This window comes from Pseudopodoces humilis, chromosome 6 (genome assembly GCF_049639895.1).
Source record: "Pseudopodoces humilis isolate 2021_Gansu_Grassland_sample_001 chromosome 6, ASM4963989v1, whole genome shotgun sequence".
NCBI lineage: Eukaryota > Metazoa > Chordata > Aves > Passeriformes > Paridae > Pseudopodoces > Pseudopodoces humilis.
Window position 1 is genome coordinate 10,867,201 of NC_142205.1, and position 27,587 is coordinate 10,894,787.

The 27,587-nt window shown below is 39.0% G+C and overlaps 1 protein-coding gene across 3 annotated transcripts in view; it reads left to right on the forward strand.

Moving 5' to 3' along the window:
* Positions 1-27,587, forward strand: part of AFAP1 (actin filament associated protein 1) — a 115,071-nt gene that overhangs the window by 49,145 nt on the left and 38,339 nt on the right. For all 3 annotated transcript variants that reach the window (XM_088056493.1, XM_014263229.2, XM_088056494.1), the window contains exons 2-5: positions 1,283-1,411; positions 6,476-6,573; positions 19,491-19,599; positions 24,833-25,044. In XM_088056493.1, coding sequence (XP_087912619.1) covers positions 1,285-1,411; positions 6,476-6,573; positions 19,491-19,599; positions 24,833-25,044 — 546 coding nt within the window. In that variant the 5' untranslated portion in view covers positions 1,283-1,284. The remainder of the gene's footprint in view (positions 1-1,282; positions 1,412-6,475; positions 6,574-19,490; positions 19,600-24,832; positions 25,045-27,587) is intronic.

Here is a 27,587-nt window from a genome sequence, read left to right on the forward strand (position 1 = left end):
GACATCTGCAGGCTTCCCTGCACTGAGCTGTTCTCAAATGCAGGGTAAAGCAAATGCATCTCAAGCAAAGGCTGTTTAAGCATCCAGACACATTCTCAGAAATGGAAGAAAGGATTCCAGGTTCACTTGGGTAAACAATTGTATCAGAAAGGTTGTAGGTGTAGGGAAGGGCTGGTAAGGGAGTAAGCAGCAAAGAAAGTACCTTTTAGAGGTCTGAAGGGGCTTAGCAGCAGTTGCCCAGTCAGACCTTGAAAAGGCTATAAAAACAAATGTGATTAAGTAGCGAAAAATTTAAGTGGAGGCATTTTGGAATGATGTCACAAAACTATAAGTAGTACATCCCCTTAAGTGAAGGGATCAGAGAATCTCAGAATTATGAGAGAACTGAAGCATGAAAATGTGGTTCTATACCCTGGGTTTCTTCATAAACCTGATGAAGAGATATCATATGATCAGGCTGTAACAAAGGTGTTTATATGTACGGCCTGAGCTACTGCAGTTCTTAGGAAGATGGAAAACTTAAGGGATAGCTTGAAAGGCAAAAAGTAGAACTGTGCTTATGAAGTTCATTGATTAAAAAATTGACAAGCACTGGGAAAGAGAGAAGGAATGTAATTTTTTCTAGAGTGAGTTGGAAAGCTTTGAGATCTGGAATAATAGAATAAGATGAAATGTGAAATGCATTGAGTGGAATCTGGGGAGTGATAAAAAAATATGTGACATATTGGGAGCTTGTCTTTGGAGAACATAAAAAAGAAAAATCACTGCAAAAAAAAAAGAATACTTCTTCTTTCTTCCCACAGCAAACGGAAGAAAAGAGATGAAGGAAAGATCCATTAAAATACCTATGAATACTAGATATAAACAAATTCTAGAAGCTTTACCAAGCTTTAAATTTATTTTGCAGTTTGTTAATGGGTGGGAGAAAGCAGAGTGGCAGAGGAAAGCCAGGGGCCACCATTCCTTGTGGAACTAGGAATAGTTCTATTATTGTCTAACTTGTCTGGCGCTGGCTTCATCATGTGTCATGTGAAAAGACGTGTCTTTCAGTTTGGAAACAAATGTTATAAATGCCAGCAGTGCTCACTAATGGATTATTCTGTTGGTTCTATTAATGTTTAATAATGTTTAAGTCTCTTTTCATCAGGGAGGACCATACATTTTAAAGAAATGCTAGAAAATAACTATGAGTGTAGAGAAATGAGAATTAACTCTTATCCTTTTTTTCCAGTGGAACTTTTCAGAAAAATATTTTCAGAAAAAAAATTCTTTTGTCTTTCAGCCATGGAAGAGTTAATAGTTGAGCTGCGCCTGTTTCTTGAACTTCTGGACCATGAATATCTAACTTCCACTGTCAGGGAGAAGAAGGCAGTAATAACTAACATTCTCCTGAGGATACAGTCATCAAAAGGTCAGTGCCGGGGTGTGTTTTCTCACTTGCAGAATGCACAGAATAGGTCTGTGCTCAGTGAAATGACTTTAAGAGCTGAAGACAAGCCCTAAATTGAAGCAAGACAGAAAGACTGGGTGAAGCCAAAGTGTAACTTTCCTGAATGCTTTCCTTTGTGTCCCGCAGTAAAATACAGTAAAAGGCACACTGAGAAGTATGTTGGGTGCACATGGGTGAACCCAGCCACAGAATTATTTCCTAGGTAGAATGTTTTCACTTCTGCTGGTAGAGTGGCTACTTCATGTAATTTGTGCCAGTAATGCTGTTTGTGAGTTTTGATGTCAGGGAGTGCTGCCCACAGCACTGTTTCATCTGTGTCAAATGACCCAAATCCATCAAAAAACTTGATACTGAGGTGGAGTCTGGTGCATAACTCATACAGGAGTGCCAAGCCAGGGATAGGAAATGGTTGTCAGAATGTTTGGATTGCATTTTGCAATTAGACTCACTTTCTTGTTTTCTTCCTATCTAAAACCATTTCTATTGCACAATTCCTTGTCTCCATCAAGATTATGGAACTGAGTGCAACATAAGTGATTCACTGTGTACAGGAACCTTTCCACAGAACTTTAGTGAAGAACATTCCTCATGATTTTTTCTATTTTTCCCCTAGTATGTTTGACCACACTTTGCTGTGTGCAGTGACATCTGGGCTCTTAGACCTCTGTCTCCACTACATTTGACAGTACTGCCAGTGTAAACCCCCAGTTTAGAGTTTTGAAAAATACCAGACTTTGTTGAAGAAAAATGTCACATTGTGAGCAGCTGTATTTCTCATGATTTGTTTCTTCTCTGCTGCTAAAAAAATATGGTCTTGTTTGATGCAGTTTTGCCCCCATTTATTAAAGAAATAGTTTTTGCCGTGGGATTCAAGTCTAAGGAGATCTTTAAAATAATGATTGTCCTCTTTTCCATTCTGACATTCTTAAAGACCCACCACTATTTCTACTTCATATGGAGAGAACAAGGCAGATACCAATTTCTCGTATTGTTGAAGGGGTCTTCGTGCTACAAAAGCTCATCAAAATACACTAAACTCCCCAAAAATCTGTAGCTGTGGACCTGCAGTTATATGTTTTTGAAACAGCTGTATTTTACTGGGGTTCAGAAGAACCTCAGCAATGCTGAGCTGACACTGCATGTTGATCTTGCAATCTTTGTAACTAGGTTTATTAAGAAAAACATTTGACTTTTCTAGAAGTCAGCTGTCACTCTGTTGCCAACTTTGAAAACATGGGGAAAGGTTGTCAGATTCTTTCTTTTGGGATTGTGGATGGTGTTCCAGGGCAAAAAGCCCTTCATTTCACAGTGCTGAATGTGTTTCTGGCTTCTAGAGATCAATTATTTATGCTATTAAATTGTGGAGTGATCCTTGCATTGGTTTTGCCTGAGCTGACTTGTCACCTCCATCAGTTCCTAGGCATGATGTGGGAGTTAGCTTGGGCAAAGAGCTGCTCCTTATAGACAGTTCAAAATCATTTTGAGGGTGAGTGGTCTTAACTGTGAGAATATCAATTTCTGTGTGCCAGGGCACCTTCCTAGGTGTGTTCAGTCTGTGTCTCTACATGTGGTGACAGATAAGAGGACCCCAAACCGTAGCTTTCCCCTATTCAGCACCTACCATTTAGGTTTTAAAGCCTATTGCAGGCTCTGTAACAAGATCCATTTCATCCAATTACAGGATCCATCCATCACCAAGATCCCTGTGAGATCCATGTGTTAATTGGTAGGGCTTGGCTCAGTGCAGTTGTTACTGGAATGTTTTACTCACCTCTAGTGCCTTCATTCAAGGAGATCAAATGTAGACATTTCAAAGAAAAGCTGTAAAAGTGATTAAAGGATCCAGAAATATGCCTTCAAATTATCCAAAATGAGGTGTCATAATTAATCTTTATATAGAAAAGGAATGACTGAGAACAAGCTCCTAGACTTACACAACAGTAAGTGCAATGGTTAAATGTTTGTTTCAAAATGGAAATAAAGCACATGTTTTGAGCATTGAAGCTATGAACTAATGGAAGAACTTAGCAAGTTCTGCATACCATTGCTGGCATCTTATCAAGATGGAATATTTTGCTAAAAGATATGCTCTAGTTCAAACTAGAATTAAGGAAACCCCAGAGTTCAGTTAAATAAGAGATCATAGGACTATGATTTATATGTCTATAAACTCTAGTTTATGTAATTGAATAGAATTAAAGCCAGCATGGCCTCTAAAAAAGCATCCAGTTTCTCTTCCCAGGCTACTCATGTATTGCCTCTTCCTTTCTGCTAGCACAAACAATTACTTGCTTTTTTGCTGGTTTAGTCCTAACCAGTGTCGCTTCCCTGGTCTGGTTCAACCTAAGGGCACACACATGCTTATGCTGGCTCAAAGGAGAGGTTGGTGCAGGGACAGGAACAAGGCAGGGAAGGAGAGGAGCTGCCTCCTTGGGAGCTCTGCCATCAGCCTGGCCTTGAGCGTGTTGAAACTACCCAGGGAGTCATGTACTTTACTGGAGCCGACCCTGCTGCTTTTTTTATCAGTTGTAACATCCAGTACTCCCATCCCTTTGAAACTATTCATCTCTTCATTAAAATTAAAAGCAATAAAAGATACATAAACCCACAGTACTCTAACTAAGATGAACTATCATTTGGAGTCTGTTTTTTGAATTGTTGTTTTACTCCACCCACACAGCTCCACAAGAGCTCTTGGGTTGCTGGCACAGTTTAAGAGGCTTGAGGACTATGCTGAGTTCAAGCTCTTTAGCTGCATTTGCAAAAATCAACAGGGTGAATCCAACAAGATTTTTTGATTACAGGAGAAAACCATGTAAGATCAATGGGAAATGGTAATGATGGATCTGGAGAGCTGGCTTTGTTAGAATGCCTGGAAATGAACAATTAAGTTTTCTTTGTAAAGGTGTAGAAATTATGGTAGTGGGCTGGTTGGGTTTCAGTAAAACGCTTCAAACTGAGTGAGTTCTTACTTGGGGAATTCTTCAGAAATCTTTTTGCCTTGTTTTGTTCCATCTCCCCCAAATGCCCACTGTTTTCTCCATCTAATGTCTATCAAGCAGAGAGAACTGGGCTGGGCAGATGTGTTCTTCAGGTTGTAGCTGCTTGGACTCAACCTGCTCTGCGTCCAAACCAGTGGTTACTTGGAATAGCTGGCAGGACTCTAAACCTTATTTTTCTTCCTGAGCCTTGGCATGCCCAGTGTATTGTAGGTCTGAAGAAAACACTTGGCATTTCATTCTAAAACTCAGACTTTCTTCTAAAAAACAAAGACACAAAGAGTTTATTTTGGATTAAGGACTGTGGCTGGATTTAGTAATTTCATATGACTGTCAACATTGCCTGTTTTCCTAAACGGGACCTGATGCCCATAACCTGTAGTACTCCTTTTGCAGTGCAAATTGGTAGAAAAAATTAAATGTTAAAGCAGGTTCTTGTTTAAACACACATAGATGAAAACTGGGGAAAAACAGTTTTACAGAGGAAATAATATTCACTTGGAATAGTTTGGATTTTTTTCAGTAAAAATCCCGTCATATATGACTTCTGGATGTTATGGAAAGCACGGGAGACTTGGATATGGGTGGCACTCATAATACAGATTCATCATTCATCCTACGTAAAGAGCAACAAGTGAAAGTTATACTGGAAAAAAAAAATAAAGGAATGTTTCCCAAGACTAATTACTCTCTTGATTTGTAGGAAGAAAGAAGAATCTGTAGTCTTTAGAGACAGTTTAATATATCAGTGTTGTTTTTCAACCCATGACTTCACATCCAGTGGGACTGGGATATTATGACAAGAAATGTTTCATCATTGATTACATTTTTGAGAATTATATGATCTTGACCAAAAGGCATCCATTTGACTGTGTAAATATATATTTTAAAAATGCAGCTAAACACTAGGAACTTAATTCAGTCTAGGGTTAAACAGGGTACAATCCGTGGACTGAATTTTTGCCAGAACGTTGAGGAGATGCACCCTAATTTTCTTTTGATATTTAGAAGAATAAACAATATCATGTTTCTATGAAGGGAGTTCAACTGTGATTTAAATTATTGTGCCAAAAACACAGAGTGAGTTGTCCTCTTGTCCCTGTGAGGGAGATGAAACAGTGATGCAAAAGGACCCTCAAAGCAGCTTTTACATTCATTCTTTTCCCTTTTCAAATTCACCTGGAAAACGACAATGTTATTAAAATAAAATATTAGTAAGAAGGAAATGGTGGGAAAATATGCTCAGTGTGCATTTCTGTTAATGGTGAATTGGTCAGGGCAGTGTCCCTCAGCAGTGCTCCAGGCTGGGGTGTCACAGCATCCCGCATGCCCTGGGACTTGGGCTCACACCTTAGCTCCACCATCAGAGGTGCTGGTGGTGGCAGGGAGCCCAGGGAACATGGGCACTGGGGACTTGGCCAAAGAGCTGTCACCATCACTTCCAGGAAAAGCAGGCAGGCAGGGGCTCTTCTGCTCTCTTCTCCATTCTTGTGGCATGAAAGATATTTTGGGGCTCTTTCTGCATGATGGCTTTTCCCATCCAAAATGGGAACAACTGTTGTTCCTCTCCACTGAAAAAAGGCAGCCAGTCACATACTGCCCTGTTGTATTCACTGTATGGTGCCACTGGGATGTTTTCAAACGTGGTATGTTCCCCCAATAAATGTTTTTATCTGGCAGGCACCTGGCAGCATGTTTGAATTTTAAGTCTTTGAGTTTGAGATGGATGGGCAGTTCAGAATGATTTCCTGTAATTTTTTTCAATGTCTGGTATTTGTTGATCCAAACAGCATATATGTCATTATCATATAGACCAAGTATGTGTTTGTTCTGCTTGATTAAATTCCTGAATTCCCAGCATTCTTCCAGTCCTGCCTCAGTAACTGCACTTGGGAGGTGGGCTGTGATCAGAACTGCATTCCAGATTTCAGTGTGTGACAGGCAGACATGCGATCCGCATGTGGAGAAAACATCCCCTTTGCATCCACCAAGGTATTATTAAGTGATGTTTGTTGCTCTTCCACAGGTTTAGAAATAAAAGAACATGTCCAGAAGCAAGAAGTTGCCAACAGTTTGCCGGCGCCTCCTCAAATGCCTCTGCCAGAAATACCTCAGCAGTGGCTGGTGAGTGTTATATTTAATTATATAAATATATACAAGAGAGAGTGTATTTATGGTAAATCCTAACAGGAATGGTTACAAGGGAAAGGAGCCTGCAAGTCCAAAGAAATAATTATTCTTCTCACCTCTGCTTTGGTTGAGGGAATTCGGTTCAGCCTGCAGAAGAGATGTCAAAAAATTCCCTGTGGTGAAATAAACCTGGGGATAGGTCACTTGCAAGGGCTCTGGAATGGGAATCCTTGTAGATTTTCAAAATTCAGACAAAAGTCTGAGCAACATAGCCTTAATTTGAAAGGTTGACCTGTCCTATGTTGGAGGTTGGCCTGGCCAAGCCCCCTGGTCCCAGACAGTTTCTTGCCCTTTTATTGGTAACATTTCCTGGAGCAAGCCTCAGGAGATGACTCTTTTAAGTAGCTGAAAAATGAAGGTACGATGTTTTAAAATGAAGAAAGAGTACTTCCTTATTTTGGAATAAAGTCTTTAGTGCCTTTCCTGCCTGGTCTCTGGATAGGAAATTCCCTTCAGATCAAGCAGATGCACTTACTCTTAGAGCTGTTTATAGCAAAGATACTGATTGAGATCTGTAATTCAATCTTCCAGTTGGGTGCAGCTGTCTTGTTATAGAAGAAAAACTGTAAACAAGTTTCAATGCTTCCCTCAAACTGACTTTACAGTAGATATGATGAAGAAAGAAACATTTTCAACATTTTTTTAGAGGAGCGTAAGCATATTGTGGTTTAGCCTGTTGAAGGTTGAACTGATACTGATGAAGTATTCATCTCTTTACTCTTGTGTGGAAAGTGTTGTGCAAAAGGATAAGGACCATCCGTGGAGACACACATGCATTGACTCAGGAAGCACAGATGCAGCTTACAGGGCCAGAGTAACTGGATGGCTGATGTTCTGCCTCATTTTAGTGTGTTATTTTGTTATCACATTTATCCCTGGTCCTGAGGGATCTATAAGCCAGTAGCATTTAATGAACATAAGAACTAATTTATCAAACTGAACTCCTGGCCAGCCTTTTGTAAAATGCTATGGACTGCAGAAAAAAGTAGAAAACACAGCAAACATGTCTTGTATGGAATACCTTAATCTTACTTTCTCTCTAAGCAATGCCAGCTTTAGGTTTGTGACTGTAAATTAATTATGCATATATTTAATGGATGCAAAAGAAGTCTTATTAATATGCAGTGAAACTTAGAGAATCCATTTCACGGTTAACAGTGCCAGAAACTGATTATTTTTATTTAATTCAAAATACACACAGCATAAATTACAAAGGAAAGGGTTCAGAAGAGGCAGGAAAATTATGCAAAATGCACATACCTTTGAAATGTAGACTTCAGGTACCACCTTCATAAACTGAAACCATCTGAGATCCTCATTATTTTACATTTGTGTGGGTTCAGTTTGGCTCTGAAGATTTAAGCTGTTTTTCTTAAGACAACCCATCTCCTTTTCCTTTCTCATACACTAATGTGTAAATTCCCCTAAAGTTGGTACACCTACAGCAAGTGAAACAGTGTTAAGTATGAATTAGGTCCAGGAGGTCAGCACTGGCTTTTGCAGTAGTTCATTTTAGATTTTTTCATAACAAAAATATTCCTCTGAGATACTGTCTGAGATACTGGCAATCACCATGGAAGCCAACAGTGTTGGAGCTGGCTGGTCTGCAGTGTGGTCTTCCCATGTTGAGCCTGGCAAAGCGTAGTCTGAGCATTGCTCAAGTGATCCCTCCCTTGTGCCCTGCCTGTAGCACTGTGGATGTTTGCACCTCAGTGAATTCATCAAGTTTTTCCATGGTATTAGAAGCCAGGGTTTCTGCAATTCTGCTGCTGGTCAGCAGCAATGGTTGATTTCACCTCCCTTTCTGGTGTCAGTGTCACTATGAGACGAGCCAGGAGATGTCCCAAGCCTCTCATTGACTTGCAGTATCCAAATACAGGTTACAGATGGTGCTATTTTAATACGGTAGCACATTGTAATTTGTGAAAAAGATGACAGACTGCTGCTAACCTGCTAAAGACCAGAGGAATCAGAAGGGAAAGACAAAACCATCAGCTTTTTATCCTTTGAACACTATGGTAAGCTCAGACCCCAGTCTGACTTTGAATTCTTCTCCTGAAGTCACATTGATATAATGAATTTGATCACTAGTTGTTTCCTGGAAACCCTTCACTATTAGATGTCTCTCTGTTAAATCCTTATTTTTATTGATATGTTCAGAGATCATCTTTCTTTTCAAACACAGGACGTTAGTGACAGTGGCCAAGATCTAATACTCCCATCCATTACTGCTCTTGTATGGTGATTTTCCATCCACCCTGAATCAATGGAGTCCTAAAAATTTGTAGCTGATGCCAATCTCTTAATTATACATAATTGCAGTGATAAAAATACTGAGCTACCTTTCCTAGCCACTTTTCATAGACCATGTTTTCAAAGCTGAGTGGAAAAAATTCCCTGGGCCCACCAGAGGCTGGAATATCCTGCTGCTGGTTGCCCTTCTTCACATTCAGAATTCATTCAGAAGTCATTCTGTATGGCACCTCTTTCTGACAGCTATTCAGGACAGAAAGTTTTTTCCACTTGCTAAGTAATATCTAGTGATGGTCTCAGCCTCCAATGAAAGCACATTGTGCTGATGAAGCAGGAATTTGCTGGAAGTGGGAATCAATAACTTCAAATAAACTGTACACTGTTTTAAAATCTCTGGTTTAGCCCATCAGTTATTGGATGTGATGAAAATTAAAGGTTCATTTACACCACTGTTTCTCTTTATTTCACTCAAGGATTTCTGCATTCAAAAATGTTTAGTCTGAATTGGTGTTTAAGTTTCTACTTGTGTAAAGATGTGTGGGTGGGAAGGAATTCAATACTCCTTAAAGTAGTGCCAGGAGCCAGAATTATGTGTGGGCAGGTGCTGTGCAAGGTTTCCTTTGTAAATCTGTAAATTTACTTGCATATTTACTCAGGCCAAATCTTCTATCAGTTTTATTATTCATCAGCCCATGAACAAAGAGGATAAAATTCATTTTATTAAGAGACATACTGTTAACAGTTTAAACAAAGTCTCCAGTTATTAAAACTCATTAGAGCCTGGAGAGTTTTTCTGGACTCAGTGGTATTTGAAGGGACAAAGTTGAGGGACAAAGTTGGGCCTTAGGTATACTTGAATTAAGAAAATCACTGAGCACACAGTCTCTTAGTAATTCTCTTTTGTATACATTTCCTTGGCTACATTTGGTCTAGCAGACTTTCTGTCAGGTGTAGAAAGCCCAAACCCCCTCTTGCTTTAGTCTGTGTGTGCAGCTCTTTTAGGTGGCTGGCAAAGTGAAGTGCAGATGAAGGATGTGAAGCTCAAGGGCAGGGCTGAGTCCCTCCACAGAGCTGACAGCCCACGTGGCTGGGTGCATGACTTTGGGCTTGCCAGCAGGGATGTGGTGCTCTGAAGCTTTGTGTGGGTCAGCTGCAGAGCAGGAGGTCACTGTGTTTGAGATGGATCTGTTCTCCTTTCCTGAACCTGCTCACTGCCAGGGCTTGTCTTCAGCCTGCCCCATCCACCTCTACATCAGCAGCTGCCTTTAGGGCTTTCCCCTGCTCTGGAAAGGCACGAAGCAGTGCTCGGTGATGGCTTTGGGGGAATAACACAGCCAAGGCTCTGTGCGTGCTTCAGAGTGCTGCTGGTGGTTTAACACCTGGGATCCCATCATTGCACTATCACCAAGCTGCTTGAAGCACATTTTCCACTCAGGCAGTAGGATAATATCTGGCGTGTCCTGCTGCTCAGATGTGCCTGAGGATTACTGGCATAAATGATGCACAGCATGACAGTGACAGAATACTTCCAGCCTCCAAGCATTTGGTTGTCATTTTACATCTGATTGTAAAATCACAGTTGGTGATTTCATTGCACTGTGCTGTCCAACAAAATCAAACACAAACAGCACACTTAGCTATTTTGCCTGATTTTCACGGTGAAATCAAGTGTATGTTTTGTTTTTCTTGGAATACTGACAATTTAATAATTATTTAACTGCAACAAATGTTTAGCAAAATTCCAGAACCCTGCAGATTTGAATCAAAAGAATGGGTCATCTTCCTCCAACCCATTCCTGCACAATGCACAGTCACTCTGTAGGAGTGCTTCATATAAATGGGTTTCCTATTGTGGAGAAATGATTTGACAGCCTCCCTTTATCTGGCTGCCTGTCAGGTAAACTCTTAGATATTTATTAGAAAATGCTGAAAGGAGACAGTGTCCTTGGAGAAGAAGAAAAATCACCTGGAAATTTAAAGGATTATTGAGGCGATATATCACCAATTATATTAATCATTCTTTGCACAGAAACCAAAAAAGTGCCAGTTTTTGAGCTTTTTCTAAAGTGTACTGTGAGAAAAGTGCCATGGCAGAAGCAAGGGGTCCGTGTGTCAGGAGGGTACTTGGGAATCCCAGTTTCATCTGCCTTTTTCTTCTTACACTGAGAAACAGTTGTTATTCACAGTTCCTTTTTAAAAATGATCTTAAGATAGTGTTAATTTTCAGGTTCTTTCCTTAAAGAAGAGTCAAAAGCCAAAAAAATAAATTTAACAAATATTAATTTGTTTCATTCAGAGCTGTCTATACCTTCAACTTGAACGGATCTGAGCTAATTCTTCCATAATTAAGGAACAAGTAAAGAAGCATTTTTAAATTATCAGTGCAGTTACTCTTACTGCAGGCAATGATAAAATATTAACCTTTTCAGAAACCTATCAAAATCTGTTTACCAGCATTTAGGTTTCTTTAACCCACTATTTCAAAGTTGTTCCACCATCCCGGTGTTCATTGCCAGTCTTCGTGTTTAAGTAGGAACTTTTCCTTCGCCATGATATGTGTGCCTCAGATATCCTTTGTAATCCCATTCATATTCCTCTCAGATTTCATTTCATTCCACTGTATAAGAAAGAATCTATCAGTTTTGTTCTGAGTTATGGTTTAATGCTGGTGACCAATATCAGTATTTCTCCCGAGTGCCTGCTATCAGGATCGTGTACTTTGATCATATGCGACCAGAACAGCAGTCTTCTGGACATAGAATCATTTAGGTTGGAAAAGACCCTTAAGATCATTGAGTCCAACTGTTTTCCTAAAGCTACCACTAAACATGTCCCCACGTGCCACATCTGCATGACTTTAAATTGCTCCAGTGGTGGTGACTTCACCGCCTTCCCTGGGCAGCCTGTTTCAGTGCCTGACCACCCTCTGCTGAATACATTTCTCCTAATATCTGAGCCTCCCCTGGCATGACTTGGGACTGTTATATTTGTCCTGTTGCTTGTTACCTGGGAGATGAGACTGACCCCACCTGGCTACATCCTCCTTTCAGGTGAGGGATCGAGTCTCTCCTGAGCCTCCTTTTCTCCAGGTTAAACACCCCCAGCTCCCACAGCCTCTAAAACTTGTGTTCCAGACCCTTTTCCAGCTCTGTTGCCCTGGGCTCACTCCAGCACCTCAGTGTCTTTCTTGTGAGGGGCCCAAAGGGATTTGAGGTGTGGCCTCACCAGTGCCAAGTGTAGAGGGACAATCACTGCCCTGGTCCTGCTGGCCACACCATTGCTGATCCAGGCCAGGTGCCATTGACCTTCTTGACCACCTGGGCACACTGGGATAGTGGAATATAATATGTGATTGCATAAGGAATAAGGATGAAGAAATGTACACCACCTCTCTTTTGTGTTAGCAATGTCTTGCAGGACTCCAGTTGCCATTCCCATTTTCCATGGTTGAGGTTGGTGAATTATTGTTGATGATTTATTTCACATTTGCAAATGGTATCACAGAAAGGTTTTAGTTAAAGCAATTACCTCCTCAGTTAATTTATAGTCTACCTGTGTAGAAATACACATCGCCATATTTCAAAACTTTCCTCGTCTAAGCTGCCAGAATGAGCTGTTCTCAGCTGCCTTTAATTGGAATTTACATCTAAAGTGGATGAGTTAGAGCAGAATTGAACTTCTTTCCCAAATTCTTTTTATGATCATTGTGGAGCTATTTGCCCTTTTGTCTTTTTTTAACTAGATACTGATGATCTTTGACCTTATAAGAAAATTATTAAATTACTAATGCCACAGATTTCATAGGATATTGTCCCACCATTTATTGCAGCATGCTTAGACTTCTGACCTCAGGTTTTTCATTTATTTTTTCATGCTATACCTGTCCATAAATCCTCCCCCCCACCCTGTGTCGTTCATTAGGGATCAGATTTTTTGTTTTCCTGGTCATGCTCATTAATGTTCTGTTCACAAATACAGGGGGAAGGAATTAGGCTAGTAAGTATCAAGTCTCCTCTTGTTTTAATTTGATGCAGTGCTCAGGCCCTTAGACAATTGTGTTCCAGTGGAAATGGCATTGCCTACACTTTTATCACTGTACTGCCTTGTCCTCACTGCCATGTCACATACTTGGATGAGCTTATTAACTCCTGGAAGAGAAAAGGTGATTTTGTTTTTCTGGGGAATACAGACACTTCTTTGAGCACAGTCACAATAAACAACTGAGACTGAGAGCCCAATAAACAACTGAGACTGAAAGCCCCATGATGCTTAAAATTCAGATTAATCTTTCTCATGTAATATGTATGGAAGTGTTCCCTAGCATTAATTAAAGCCCATTTCATTTCTTGGTAGACACAGACTCTTTGCTTGACATGAGTCAGGTCCATTGTTTTGTCTGAGTGATGCTTCCAGCTGGCTGTGTAATAATCATTTATTATAAATTATGAATGATACAGAAATACCTTGTTTTTGTTTCTGGCTCATTTGCTTTCACTTTTAATTATTTTGTTAGATCTTCTGTCCCTCTCATTGAGTCTGGAGTTTATTTTCACTCCAGTCTTCCACAGAGTTTGGGTGTAACTCTTTCCAGCCACCTGTCCTTTCAGTGGTGCATTCCATGCTCCAGTCTTTTTGGTTTTATTTACTATCACAAATGTAATTTCATACAGCAGCAAGAACTGAGACAATTTGTGTCTGGACAAATGAGTGCAGTGCCAGTCAGACAGTGCCATCAGAGACGCAAGAAGCAGCTGGGTTTTCTACTCAGTCAATGTACTGTGTTATTCTGTTACTGTTTCCACTTGTTCCTCTTCCCTGCCATCTTTGCCTTCCCGTTTCTTAGGTGAGAGGGTAATTCAGGTGTCCGAGCAGATGTGCTGTATCTTGTGAAATAGTAACTCAGCTTCTCCTGAGGTGCGTGTGTAAATGCTCTCCAGACAATCTTCAGATCAAACTGTGGAGCCATAGGACACCCTGATTCATTCTTTATTGCGAGCAAGTCTGTTCAGATCTGTTTCCCATCATCAGGCTGTGCTTTCTGAGGCTGTGATCTTTTTGTAGTCACTGTACATACTAATCACTTGTCCAGTGATTCCTTTAATTAGGCTTTCACCCCCGAGTCAGCAGACACGCTCTCAGGCTGTGTCAGATGTTCCTCCACTCCCTGAAGGAGTGTGCCAAGTGTGTGCCTTCTGTTCTTGACCTTAAACCTGCTCAAGTCCCTGTTCAGGATCACCCCCTAAGGAGAAGTTCCACTTGAGCTTATACTCATCCTCTGCCTTCCACTGTTTTCCCCCTTGCCATCGTCTGTTCAGCACTGCAGGAGCTGGTGGGTGACCAGTTCTGCTCTTCGTGGGATTCATTTTACTGAGCCTCCCATCATGTCAAACTCTGGTTGTTGATTTTTCAGGGAATTCCTTCTGGTTTTTTTTGGTTTTTTTCTGGTAGCACTGGCATTGTTGAGATGTGTGCTACAATTACATATGTGTAGTCAGAGATGGTCAGGTGGGGCTACACCAACAGCTCATCATGTGGCCCTGTTTCCCCCTCTGGTGGGACTGACAGTTACTCCTTTCCAAAATGTTGAGTTTTGTAGCTCAAAAATGGCTGGTTTTGTGGTCTTTTATGCTCAGAAGTTGGGGAGATAAGTTGCTAGACTTCCTTCACGTTATTTGGCTTCCAGTTTTGTGGGCTCCAGCTGACAAGCTCAGAAATAATAACCATAGAATACAAAGCAGAGGTCAAATGAAGAATATTTATCAGCTTTTCCTTGTGTACACTTAGGCTAATGTTGCACAGCTCAATATGATCTTTATGTCCCACAAAGTCAGCACTTTTGTCCTGAATAAATCCAAGGTCCATCCAGGTCCTCAGCTGCTAGCAACGGATAGTGATGTCTCTTTAGCCTAATTTTGAATTTATTTAAGGGCTGTCATACCAAGTGCATGGCAAGTACTAATGCCCAGTTTCCAACCCCTACAGTGTTACAAAAAAAGCCCGATTGAAACATATGCTCAGTAATTTTGTGAATTGCATTTTACTCAGCTTGTTGGTTCATCTTGCTCTCTGGACATTTTTTCACATGTGGAATTAGGGATCATAGATGCTTGCATACTCTTCCCACACCTCCAAGCTGAAGATTCAGTGGGGTTGTGCAGAGGTCCAGTCTAAGCTCCAGAGCAAATGACATGTGCCCATGTCAGGGTTTCTTCTTAACAGCCCAAATTGTCCTGCTGGCTCCTGAAGAGCTTTCTTAGACATCCCCAGCATGTGATCTCTTTTCTGTTCTCATATTGCTGCCTTCAGCATTGAGGGGTGATGTGTCAGCTGGCTCCACTGGATCCGAGCTGGTGGTTGATGGAATAACACACATCTAAAGTGTGGCACTTGAGCTGCTGGCAGTGTTTGCCTGCAGCACAGGTTACTGACACTGCTTTGCCCTGGAAATCTCCACATCTTAAATCATTGCATAAAGAAAGGTATTTCTTTCTATTTTCTACCCAGTGTAAGTCATCACTGGGGTATAAAGTGGTTTTATATCCTCAGGCTTCTATACTCTATACATTGTCATTTATTTTCCTTTGTCTTTCAGACTGCTTTCCATATTGTCACAATATTATCAGATAGATCATCCATAAAATAAAAGTTATTGTTGATCTGGCTCAGTACCCTTGGACAGAAAGGGGGAAGTAAAGTAGCGTACTCTTAGGATAAAGGAAGAGTTTATTTGTGGTCTGTGGAACACAGGTGGGTACGTGGAGGGGAAGATCATAATATGCTATTAAATTAAATTAAAATGTCCATATAAGTCTGTTTCAGAGTCCAGTAGAATAACAAATTTTACCATTTTGTTACTCTCAACAATCAATCCTGTAAGCTGGGATTGGCCACAGAATGTCTTTAATTTCATCACCAGTCTTTAGTTTCATCAGAGATCTCAACTCTGTAGTGTAATGATCACCTCATCTGCTTGGTTTCAATTAAAGCATCTCTCAGTTGATCTCAAACCCAGGACCTGACAAATGTCTTTATCAGTACTGTTTAATTATTGCTGTTATTATTCTGGACAACAGCATATTACATCTTTGTCCCTTTTCCTCCAGAGAGATAAAAGTAATGTCAATTTCTTTTCTCAATTCTTATTCCTGTGGCTGAGAGAGGTGGTTTATCTTGAGAGGCAGTATTCTCTAGGTTTCTTCTCTGATGCCTGTCATTAAACAAAACAAAGACAAAAAACAAAGACAAAACAAACAGAAACAACCAAAAAATAAAACAGTCGGAGAAATTCATGCTAATACCTTCCTTGTAGGTTGCCAGGTCTTTTTTTCCTGATACCACTCAAGCTACACATATTCTAGTGTTTTTTTAGATTTAATCTTTTTACAGAATTTATAAATAATTTTGTGGGGTTTATAGCCTTTTTATTTTTTAGGTAAACTATTGAAAAGTTATTGAATAAAAAATTCATAATTCATAACTTCATCAAAATTCTTCCACTGAAAGTTGCTGAGTGGAAAGAATGAAACAATACAACTAGCAATAGTAAAAACATTAAAGAACTATAAATGTTAGTAACCAATACCAGAATGCACACATATACGTTTTTACATATCTTGGTGGTCAGACTCATATACTCCATAGCTGCCAAAAGATGTAATGGTTTATGGTACAGATTTGAGTGAGATATTTTTATTTTGTATTTAATCAATTTCAGGGTTTTTTTTTTTTTTAATATTAAAACAGCCCTTCTTTTATCAGAAAGTATTTGATGTTGGATGTTTCCGTTTCTTCCTTTAAAAAAAAAAATAAAAATTTATAATTGTTTTCAACTTTGTTATGGCAAGCACTGCAAAATGCATTTCAGAGAGGAGGGCCCAGTTAATTCAGCAATGGATTCCATCTGTGTTGACATTGGCTGCACAGCCCAGCCCGCCCCAGCTGTATGAAGTAACTGGTGCTCCAGCAGGGTCAAAATCAGACAAGCACCATTTGTGTTTCATTTCCTTTTTTCTTTCTTTCTGAATAACATTTTGTCTAAAAACAAGGATTTTTTTTTTTCCTCCTGATCTTTATTGGAACCTCTCATTTGTCCCCGGATAAAATACAGCTTTGAAACCTCGGTGCTGTGTCAAGTCAGAATTGGAATGACTCAGGACATGTATTTCCTGGGTGAATGAGGTTCAATAATGATAGGAATTTCATATATTGTGTACACCTGAAGGAAAAAATGGTTTAAGGCTAGCCCAAGAAATTAATTTGTCTAATGAAAAAGGTGGTATGAATCTATACTGCCCCAGGAACAACTGGGACCCCAACTAATGAGAACAAGGTTCTAGCCATTTGTGTGAAGGGGAAAAATCAACTCTTTGCAGGCAGTTCTGCCTCTTGTGTCTATCACTTCAGGCTACACAGAGGTGATACATGTAGAGAAATTCATAATTGCTGTCAATTTTCCAACAGTAATGAACATGTAATAATTTTTAATGTTCCTAATACCTGTTGTGCAGCAGCAGCTAACCTTGAAAGACTCATTTATTTTGTCATGATGTGCAGGTTGTCAATTTGATTTTTCAGCAAAATTACAGGGTCACTACACTAAAAATCCTATTTTTTCTTTATTTTGCTTCTTCAGCACATGATTTCTCTAGCAGAGCTGGTCTGTGAAGAAATTGCATTTGGTTCACATTGTAGGTAACAGTAATTGCCAACTATAATTTGTAATTGATTGTGATGTAAGAAGTTGGCTGTATCGTTTGATAATGGAAGCAATATTAGTGTAAATTTCAATCTGACCAGGAGTTTCTGTGTTCAGTCATGAATCAGTTCAATGTTCATGAAAAAGTTTCTGATTTTACTTGGTGTGCAAAGGTAAGTCCATGCTGGATGAGCTGAAGGGCAGGGTTAGTCACGAGCTCCTTGCCTTCCTGCACACTGGGAATGCACAAGCACTTACCTGCAAGGTGGAATAACCCACTTGATATGAGTTTTAACTACAGAGCACCCTAAGGCTCATCTTAGTGATGGTGTTAAGAATTAGGTGACTGGTGTAGGTGTGCCATCAGCAATGAGATTGGGAGATGTCTAGCTTTGAAATATTCAAAGATGAATCCAGCCCTGAAAGTAATTACCCACACAAGTAATTTCATTACAGTTAATGGTGGTTGTTATTAAAGCTCAGGCTCCTCCCAGGTGACTTCAGGTCAGAAGAGGAGCACAGTCCCTGTGGCGTCATCTGTGTGATGTGGAGGAGGGCTCTGCTAGACTGGTCAGCCCACCTGAGGTACAGACCAAAAGCGTCAGTATCTGACCAGTTTCTCACTTCAGTATCTCCATTCATGTCCTTAGTTTACACTGGCTCAGTCCAGTGCAGACAAACACCGTTGCATCTCTGGCATTGCATGGAAGGGAAAAAAAAGAAACAAAACCCGATGTATTGAAAAAGTGTCACTGCAGAAATGAGACTCTGCTTGCAAGTTAAATTTTGGTAATCATGCAGTAAACCATTGGTGCTTAGAAAAGGCTTCAGTATTTTCTCTAACACATAAATATGAAACTAAAAACCTGCAACAAATAGGAATGGGTTCCATAAAATACAGTTGTACTCATTAAGGAAATAGAACAGTAAAATAATATGGAAGAAGTCACAAAGTACTAAATTTACTTGGTTATTATATCAACATATCAACAGTTGGTCAGTTTTAAATTTAAGACAGGTTTATATTTAAGAAAAGCATTTTATAATTTGACCTAGTATTTGATATATTTATTTTATGATGTAATAGTTTCTTGATGCTTCAAACATTTCCTTGTTTGTAGCTCTCTGTAGAAATAGCATTATAAACATTAATACGTATATTAAGAATTGATTTGCCATTGGAAAACACCTATTGTGAAAATATGGTTAAATTTTCTGTCCTTAGTCTCTGGCAGCCCAGAGACTGTTTGCTGCTGTAATGTTAATAATCTTAGGTGTAAAACACTAATAAATAAGCCTTAACACTATAAAGTGGTCTATGCATAGAAATCTCTTGCCTACATAGACCCATTATATTTCCAGTTCTTAAGTGGAGAACTATATCTTTTCAGAATTTTTACCACTTAATGCTGTTGTAGAGAAACGTTCTTTTAATGTAGCTGTTATATTGATTTTGCCATCCTTAACAATGACAAGTAGGATTCTACAGTGTTTATCATCTCCAAAGGACTCGGAGGAAATGCAAGAAGGTTTTGTTTCCTTATCATGAGCAGTTGTAAAGGTCTGGACAATAATGACACAGTTAAAAATGTATCAACATGTTATGAAGCATAATTAAGTTGCTTAACTGCTTCAAGTCTCAACCTTTACTTATTATTGTTTAATTATAACAATTTATGGGGAACCTGAGATTTGGGCTTGCTTCTCATCTAAAAGATGCTACTTGCAGAACATCTAATTGAGCCCTCCAGAGCCTTGCCTTTGGAGATAGTTAATATAAGAAACAGTCACAAGGTTTTATGAAGCTGCTTGCATTGGCACTGATCATGAGCAGATGGTCTGTCCACGTTTAATTTAACACCTTGTTGGTCTGTAATCACTTTTTCTTTCTTTGTTCATTTAGCCACCAGATAATGGGCCTCCACCACTGCCAACATCTTCCCTTCCTGAAGGCTATTATGAAGAGGCAGTGCCACTTAGTCCTGGGAAGGCTCCTGAGTACATCACTTCCAGTGAGTAAGATATTTCCAGGCAGTTTCTGAGCAATTGGCAATTCCAGTGTCCTTCAGCTTTTTTAGTATTTGAGAACCCCTTTTCTGTTGGTGCTGTGGTGATGTGTTGTAAGCTTTACTTTGACAATTTGGGCCAGTTCTGTTTGTCTGCTTGAACCACAAGCAGACAACTTCTAGACTGCTTTGAACCTCAGATGATGGGGGCATTGGACCAGGAGTCCAGAGTTAAATATTGCCCAGAGTAAACCCCTCTAAACTGATGACGCTGTGGATGTAGAGATCTCAGAAACTGGTACTGACCTGCACATCTCCCTGCTGTTTCTCTATTGCACTGAATTGCTTACTAAAATAGACAAATAGAAAGAAAAAAAAGGAATTATTGGAAAGATGTGATTTGCAGCATTTCTGATGATGCATTGTGGAAAGGGATGAATTGGTGACAGCAGCTCCCACAAGCCATGTGTGAAGCCCGTGACAGTGCTTTTGTGACCACTTGTTCAGGGCAGTAGAGAGAGGGCTGCCTCTGGCTGTCTGCCAGAACGTCCTTCTGCAACACCCAAATGTTCTTTTTCATACACAAATACTTCCCCAAAGACCTGTGCACTTCAGTGGAGCTGTGCTGAGGGCACCCTGATGAAACACTGAAATGACTGCTGTGACCTTTACACAGGGTCAGTCAACAGCAAATTATGGACCATCTTTTTGCTGCTTTTTTATTGGCTGGGGTAATTTATTACTTGTGTGGGGCTGATTTATCACTAATCATTATTTTCTATGCTCCAAAGATTAAAGGCATATCTTCCCCTATTTTATAGCCATTTTAATGATTTTAAATTATCTCTCTGTTCTTAAAATATGCATAGGAGTCACTTTAAAACTCAAATACTATTCATCTGTACACTGCACAAACTGATGTTATCGAGCAGCTTTTAATTAACCTAAGAAATTCAATGTAAGAAAGAGTTTCATGTACTGGAAAGCAAATGAAAGAACATACAGACTTAGAAGAGCAGCAGAATCACTCTTCTCTTCATTTCCTCCCTTGAAATGCTGCAGGGTGCTCCTGCTACACCCTGTAACCCAGTGAGATCCTGACTTGGGTTTTTTTGTTAAACAAGAGCCATGCTCAGGCAGAAAAATAGTAATAGTGCAAACATTAATACTACGGCTAAAAATCACCAAGGGAAAAACAAGACTAAGTATGAAGCTGATTCCTTATGGTACCTAACCATTTAAATGCAGAAAAATGCTTAGGCTATCAGCCTTAAAAGTTCATTAATAATTCCATAATTTATGTATCTCCAGACATTTAAAGCTCTGTTAGTGTGACTTAGCATCTTGCTTGCTGAGATTTTGTTTTATTTTCTTACGTTCTGAACTTTATCATACCTTAAAAATGGTGTTAAAAGAATTCCTCTCTTCACTGGTAATCAAGTTGCTTTTAAATTCAATGTGCAATTAGTAATACATCTTCACTCATTCAAAACATCCATTAAATCCAGTTGTGTGGTAATTAAAAACAGCTACCAAAGAGTATTAAAATATATGTTTGGAGTATTTGAGATAGAGAAGACAGTAGAAAAAAGTGCTTGAAGTAGAAGCAGTGCAAGAATACATCTATTGGGATAGATATAATTATTTTAAGTAAGTCTTCCTATGGAATATTTTTGTAATGACATTAATAGCAAGGAGACTTATGTACCACATGTCTTACCTGTAAAAGTAAACAAGCACTGAAGAAAATTGCAGAACATGGCCATGAAAATGAAATATCCATAACTTTCCCCAGTTCCTCTAATTGGTTTGTAAATAAGTGCTTCCATGTAGATGAAAGCTAGAGTGTGTATGACTTGTCCAATAATTCTCTCTGTATTAAAAGCTACTGATCTGTGCAATATGCCTAAATTAATACAGATTAGTCTTAGGAATACACTATTCAAATTACATGAAAGTCCACTGTGATTTTCACCTCATAACAGTGGGAAATTTTTCTGAACATGAAGGTGAAAACCCAATGTCAGAAGTCAGATTAATCAGAAAGTGCCAAATATGCAAAAACTGGTAGATTAACAGCACTGGAACATGTTGTATCAGTGCCTCCATACTCTCTGAGACTTAACAGACTTCATAAATGCTTTTTGTTCTGGGGAGAGACACAGATTTTTCTCCACATGCTAGTTTGTGTCTTGGAGCCTGGAAACCTTGTTTTGGATGTGATAGAGCAGTTTGGAGAACAAGCAGTAGAAGCAGGATGTGGTAAAGAGGAGCCAGTATCATCAGGGATGATATGAGCACTTCAGGGTGGGCATCCTTCTGGTGTGAGTCACACAAGTTCTTCATCAGCCAGGAGTCCCACAAACCAAGAAGGGAGACATGAGGACTATTTAATGGGCAGGATATGACAACAGGTCCCCAGAGATCCCATTAGCCTGGGTCAGGATGGGAGTCTCAGAAGCTCCTGTTGGCTTTCATCTCCTAGAAACAGGGATTTGGATAAAGCTGTGACTGCAGTTCCAGCAGAGTCCTTGTGCTGAGCATACAGCTTATGGCTAACAGGAAATCTGCACTTGGAATGCTTGTGAGCCACACAGGAAATACCTGTAGGGTATTAAACATGCAGAATTTCAGTTTCTACTGTGAAGTCACAATCAGCACTTTTTACAATTATTTTTTTCTGGAAAGTGGTATAACTTGCTGTAAAAAAATAAATAATAGGTTTCAATGTTGTGAGAAAGAAGCAATTATTTAACCAAGTAAATTTGCTAGTAATAAGGCAAGATTGTTGCATGGGGTTTATAGTCAGAAGAAAATCAACTTTTCTCTGTAGGGCACAGGGATGACCTGTAATTTTTACCCAAGGTGAAACATTCTTTACTGCAATATGAAAAAGTTAAATCATGGTCTAAACAGAGAAGAAAAACAGTGTGTTGAAGCAGATTCAAATTTTTAATTCTTTTGATTGATGCACTTAAAAATGTAGTCCTCTGATAGAAAAGTCTCTGTCATGCAAACTTCCTATCTTCAGAGTGCAGAGAAATGACCCAGCTCCACTCTCTTGGGAAGAATATACTTGGACATTGTCCCCCCTGTAGAGTTAAGCTTCAAGTTCATCTGATAAAATTTATCCCCTTGACACTCTTGCATTCAAAAGGTAGTTTCTTACTGGAAAAATCTCATTAGTAATGACACAGAAAAATTCTACCAGAATAGTGCATCCATATCTCAACATATGAACAGTGAGTTCTTACTTCTGCTTCTTATCTAAAAAAAAAAACAAAACGTGTTTTAGAATAATGTTTTTGCCAAAACCCAGGCAAAATCACAAATGAGGGAAAAGAATGTTGTAGAAAGGGACCAAACATTGACGTGAACATTGTGACATTGGCATAGCTGCAACAAAGATCACAATTGAATATAAGAAAGGATGAGGAGGTTATGGGCACTAATTACTGTCTTGAAAAGGGAAAGCCATGAGCTGAAGAAGAAGTTCCCAGAGAGATGGCAGCTTTAGTTTATGGCAGCTTGTCACACAGCCTGTGCCTCTGGCAGATCTTGAAGAAGCTGATTTAGTGATCAGGCCTTCCAGTTTGTATTTGGTGGCTCCCTGTGAATTGTTTGGTCTCAGTGCCCAGCAGGCTGGGACTCTGCTGCGTGTTTGTGACTGGTCAGTGATGGCTCAGGCATTTCCTGATGTTTCTGGGTTAAAGTTTGTGGAAAGCTGCTCTGAAAGAAATTGGAGCAGGGACAATGTTTTGGTTTGGTTCTGGGTTTGGTGGGGGGGTTGTTTAGGCTTTTTTCCTTCTTCAGGGGTAGGAAGGATGAAGCAGATCTACTAGATCTTATATATTCTTTTAAATACATATTCAAAAATAAATACTTTGGAATAAATGTTTCCAAATCTGTCAGTTTAAATATTTGCCCTAAGTTTTTCCATCCTCCTCTTGATTTTTGTAACGCAAGTGAAAAATTGGAATGTTTTCCCACTGATAATCATCTGAGGCTTTTACCACTTGCCCATATGGAGCTGCCCCAAACCAAACACCCTGTAGCATAATTGACCAGAAAATGGCAATTCAGTTTTACAAATAAGCTTCCAGGACTTTTAAGTTTTACTTTCATTTCATTTTGGGCTGAAAGTATACTGTTTCATCCACTTTTATGAAAACACAAATTGGATCAGAGTATCTAATTTTGATTCAGAGATGTGAGGTATGTTCCATTCTGACTGTGCTCATAGGGAGGAACTGATGCAGAATCAGCTTTCCAGCAATCCGCTCTCTTGTCCTCTTCCCAGTCATTCCAGTTCTCCTTCCTACATCTCAGTTGTTTCCTAATTACCTAGCTTCTGGCCTAAAAATACATCAAAGTCTACATGAAATGTTTAGATGAAATTTTAAAAACATTCCAGTCAGTTTTCCTGCATGTGAATATGTGCCAGTGGATAACAGGCTTTCTGGTGTTACTATCTGAAGGGCTTTACATACATACACCCACAGAAACAAGTGTGGATGGTGGAAGAGAGGGTTCTGTGATAATGGGATAACAGTTTGCTACTTCAGGGTACTGCTAGATCTTTCTGCATTGTTGAAAATGAAAGGCCTGAAGAAAAATCGTTTAATTAAAACAGAGGCTTGCCATTCCATCACCAAACTTGGAGCAGAATTAAGCAGCACAGAACAAAAGATTTTTCACAATGCTTTTACCTTCATCAAATCTATAGTTCAAGGGACAGCATTGTCTATTAAACACTAATTGTAGCAGTATAGGGGCTGTATTTGGGAGTTATATGAAATGTTATGGTGAGTAGATATTGCTCCATAATGTGTTCTTATGACCTTTGTCATATGGGGTGTCTGTTTCTCCATGTGATGTACTAAAGCAAGATGAAGGTATTTCTCTGTGAAAGAATTACAAAAAAATGAAGCTAACTGTCCAATAATATTTTGAAGATAATGAAAGACTATCTGAAATTCTAGCTATGTATTCCCCAGCTTACAGTTTCATTAAAATTCACAAGATGTCTGTTTGGGTCTTCTATAAAGTTTCTTATTGGCAAAGTATCTCTTTTTAATTAACTTAATGCATTGATATTACTTAGCACTGAAACAGTAACTTGTTCATAGCTGACTTTCAAAAGCTTTCACTTAAAATGAACCATCTTGAGGTTTTCAGTTATTTCAATGTGCTTCATGGCTAAGTGTTTTAACCTAACTCTTTTACACTTTTATTAAAGATTATGACTCAGATGCTATGAGCAGCTCTTACGAATCCTACGATGAAGAAGAGGAGGATGGAAAGGGGAAGAAAATGAGACATCAGTGGCCTTCTGAGGAAGCCTCTATGGATCTGGTGAAGGATGCCAAAATCTGTGCCTTCCTTCTTAGAAAAAAACGATTTGGGCAATGGACCAAACTACTGTGTGTTATCAAAGAAAACAAACTACTGGTAATTCTTATTTTTAGCTAGCTATATTTTCTTTGTGCCTTTTAGATGATGTATTTATTTTTACAGGAATCTGATTTTTGGAATATGTTCTGCAAACGGTGGCCAAGTCTGCAGTAACCTTACCAAAGAGTTCAGTCATGATTTACCCAAGAAGCACGGAATTATAAGTGTATCATTTAGCCACTTAGACCTTTGATTTTTATTTCACTTAAGCTTGAACCCAGCAGCTCTCTGATATTGGAAAGAACGTCTGGCCCATTATCTTCTAAAATATTTAATTTGGAAAAAAAAGTCGCTGGAACTGTAAATCCAATCTTTCATTCCCTGCAGACAAAAAATCTCATAGGGAGCTCTGTGTGTGAACTGTTGGATCAGACTGCTGAAAAGAAAAGTCCCTTGTTGGACTGAGAATTCACTTGGCAGCATATGCTGTGGTAATGTATACACTTAAACGAAACCTTTGCCATCTGTTCTGCAGTAATTACGATGCAGCATTCACATAATGCACAGCTGCATTATAAAAGGGATGGAAACAAGTGGATGTATTTATTCCTTAAGCAAATCTGTTATGCTTCTTTCTGATTGGAGGCAGCAGTGAAAGATTCCATGAATTACCCGCTCGTAGATGTGTTTTTGTTTTCTGAAAAGAGACCATAATTGAGGGAAACACTTACTGTGTGTCATTATGAGCTAAAAAATGCCTATATTAATCAATAAATTGGGGTCGTTGCTACTCTTGCTTCCTGATATGGTGCTTCCAGCCATTGTACCTAATTACATAACTAACAATTACTGCAGTATCCCAAATGTTAAAAGCTGAATAACAGGTCATGGAGCATTTTCTGTAGAACCTCTCTGTTCTACAGTGGTACAATGCAGTTTGGGTGTGTTCACTTTACAAGTACATACGTGCAGTATGCAGTATAGATATATATTTTATATGCAGTATAGAAAATAGCAGGATATGAAATGCAGGTAGGAGGTTTCTGAAAATACAGTTGGAATGAATTTGCTAGTTTGCAGTAGCTTTAATTTTTGTATCCATCTGTATTTAAATGTTGAAAAAAAAGTACATTCTGATTCAGCTTTTATTATATTCTCATAATGCCATTATCCTTAATGCACATTTTTATCACCATATATCAGGATCATATCAGATTTCAGGACCATCTGATAACAGCTTGAAGAAAGGAAAGACAGTGACAGAGAAACAGATTTTTCCCTGCAGTCATACAGCATTTGTTATACAATTACAATTATTGTTCCATATAAAAATATGTTATTTTTTATATTTTCATTTCCTTTACCCACATGTGTGGTCCGAAAAGCTTTTTTTTCCTTATAGGGATCGTCTTTCAGTAATTCTATAATGGGGATTAAGAAAATAAAAATCACAATAGGAGTCTAACGACCAAGTTACACAAGATTGGTTTATTGTTGGAAGGAGGACTTGGACAGTTAACTTATGATATATGCAAGTAAAACAAATATGTGTTCTTAGGGGTTAGTAATTGCTTGTGTCAGAAATGCAGCTGTTATCATAAAACAAAAATATTTTAATTAGAATTAGACATTAGAAATAGCTTTTAATAGGGAATTGCTTTTCTCTTAAAGTCCTTTAGGGACTCATTTTTCACTTAATATTTACATACTTCAGTTTTAGCAATGTATAATTATAAATAAAATATTTAGATTAATATAAAAGGAATTACAAGCTGTTTATTGGTTCTTAAAGTGAATAATGTTGTACATCTTCAATATTTCATAGCTTGAAAACTTAGTATTTTTTAAATGTTGCAAATGTAAAATCTGTGAAATTGGAGAAACTTTGTTATAATGGACTTTGGAGAGAGAAGGCTTATCAATCATCTGCAGAGGCTGGTTTAGAGTTGGCTGAATTTGCTTGTAGTGTTTATAACATACTTTTATCAGCCACTGTCTTGCTGACAATTGCATCCTGGCATGAATACTGCTGCACACATACAGAAATTCATGTGCTTTTCTCTATTCACATAAATGCTCAGCTATTTTTTGTATGTAGATACTAGTCAGTCCTGTTGATTGTCAGAGACCCCTTTATTATCAAATGACTTTTGAGCCTTATTTGTGTGAGTGAAAGTCCAATTTACACAAGTGTATAAAATAGCTGGATATTTGTATAGAGAGCTAAACATTGTTCTGCAGTCTGGCACTGCAACAGCTTTGGGAGCCTCAGCTGTACTGATGTGCTGGAAGGTGGGAATGGAGACTGGGTCAGGACAAGTGATGTAAAGAGGAACCTTCTGTCTTCAGATCACTAATTCCAGCAGAGAACAGGTCATCAGTGACCCAGCATGAAACAGCTGCTCATTGACAGCACTTACTAGTGAGGGAAAAAGTGTAAGTACATCACTGTAGCCAGGAGCTTACAAAATAACGTAGCATGGAAATTTGTGCAGAGACTGTTAGACTTTATTAACTGAAAAAGTGTGACTTTACCCACTTTCCATGATTTTTTTTAAACTATCTCAAGAAAATGAACAGATGAGTAAGGCATGTGCCAG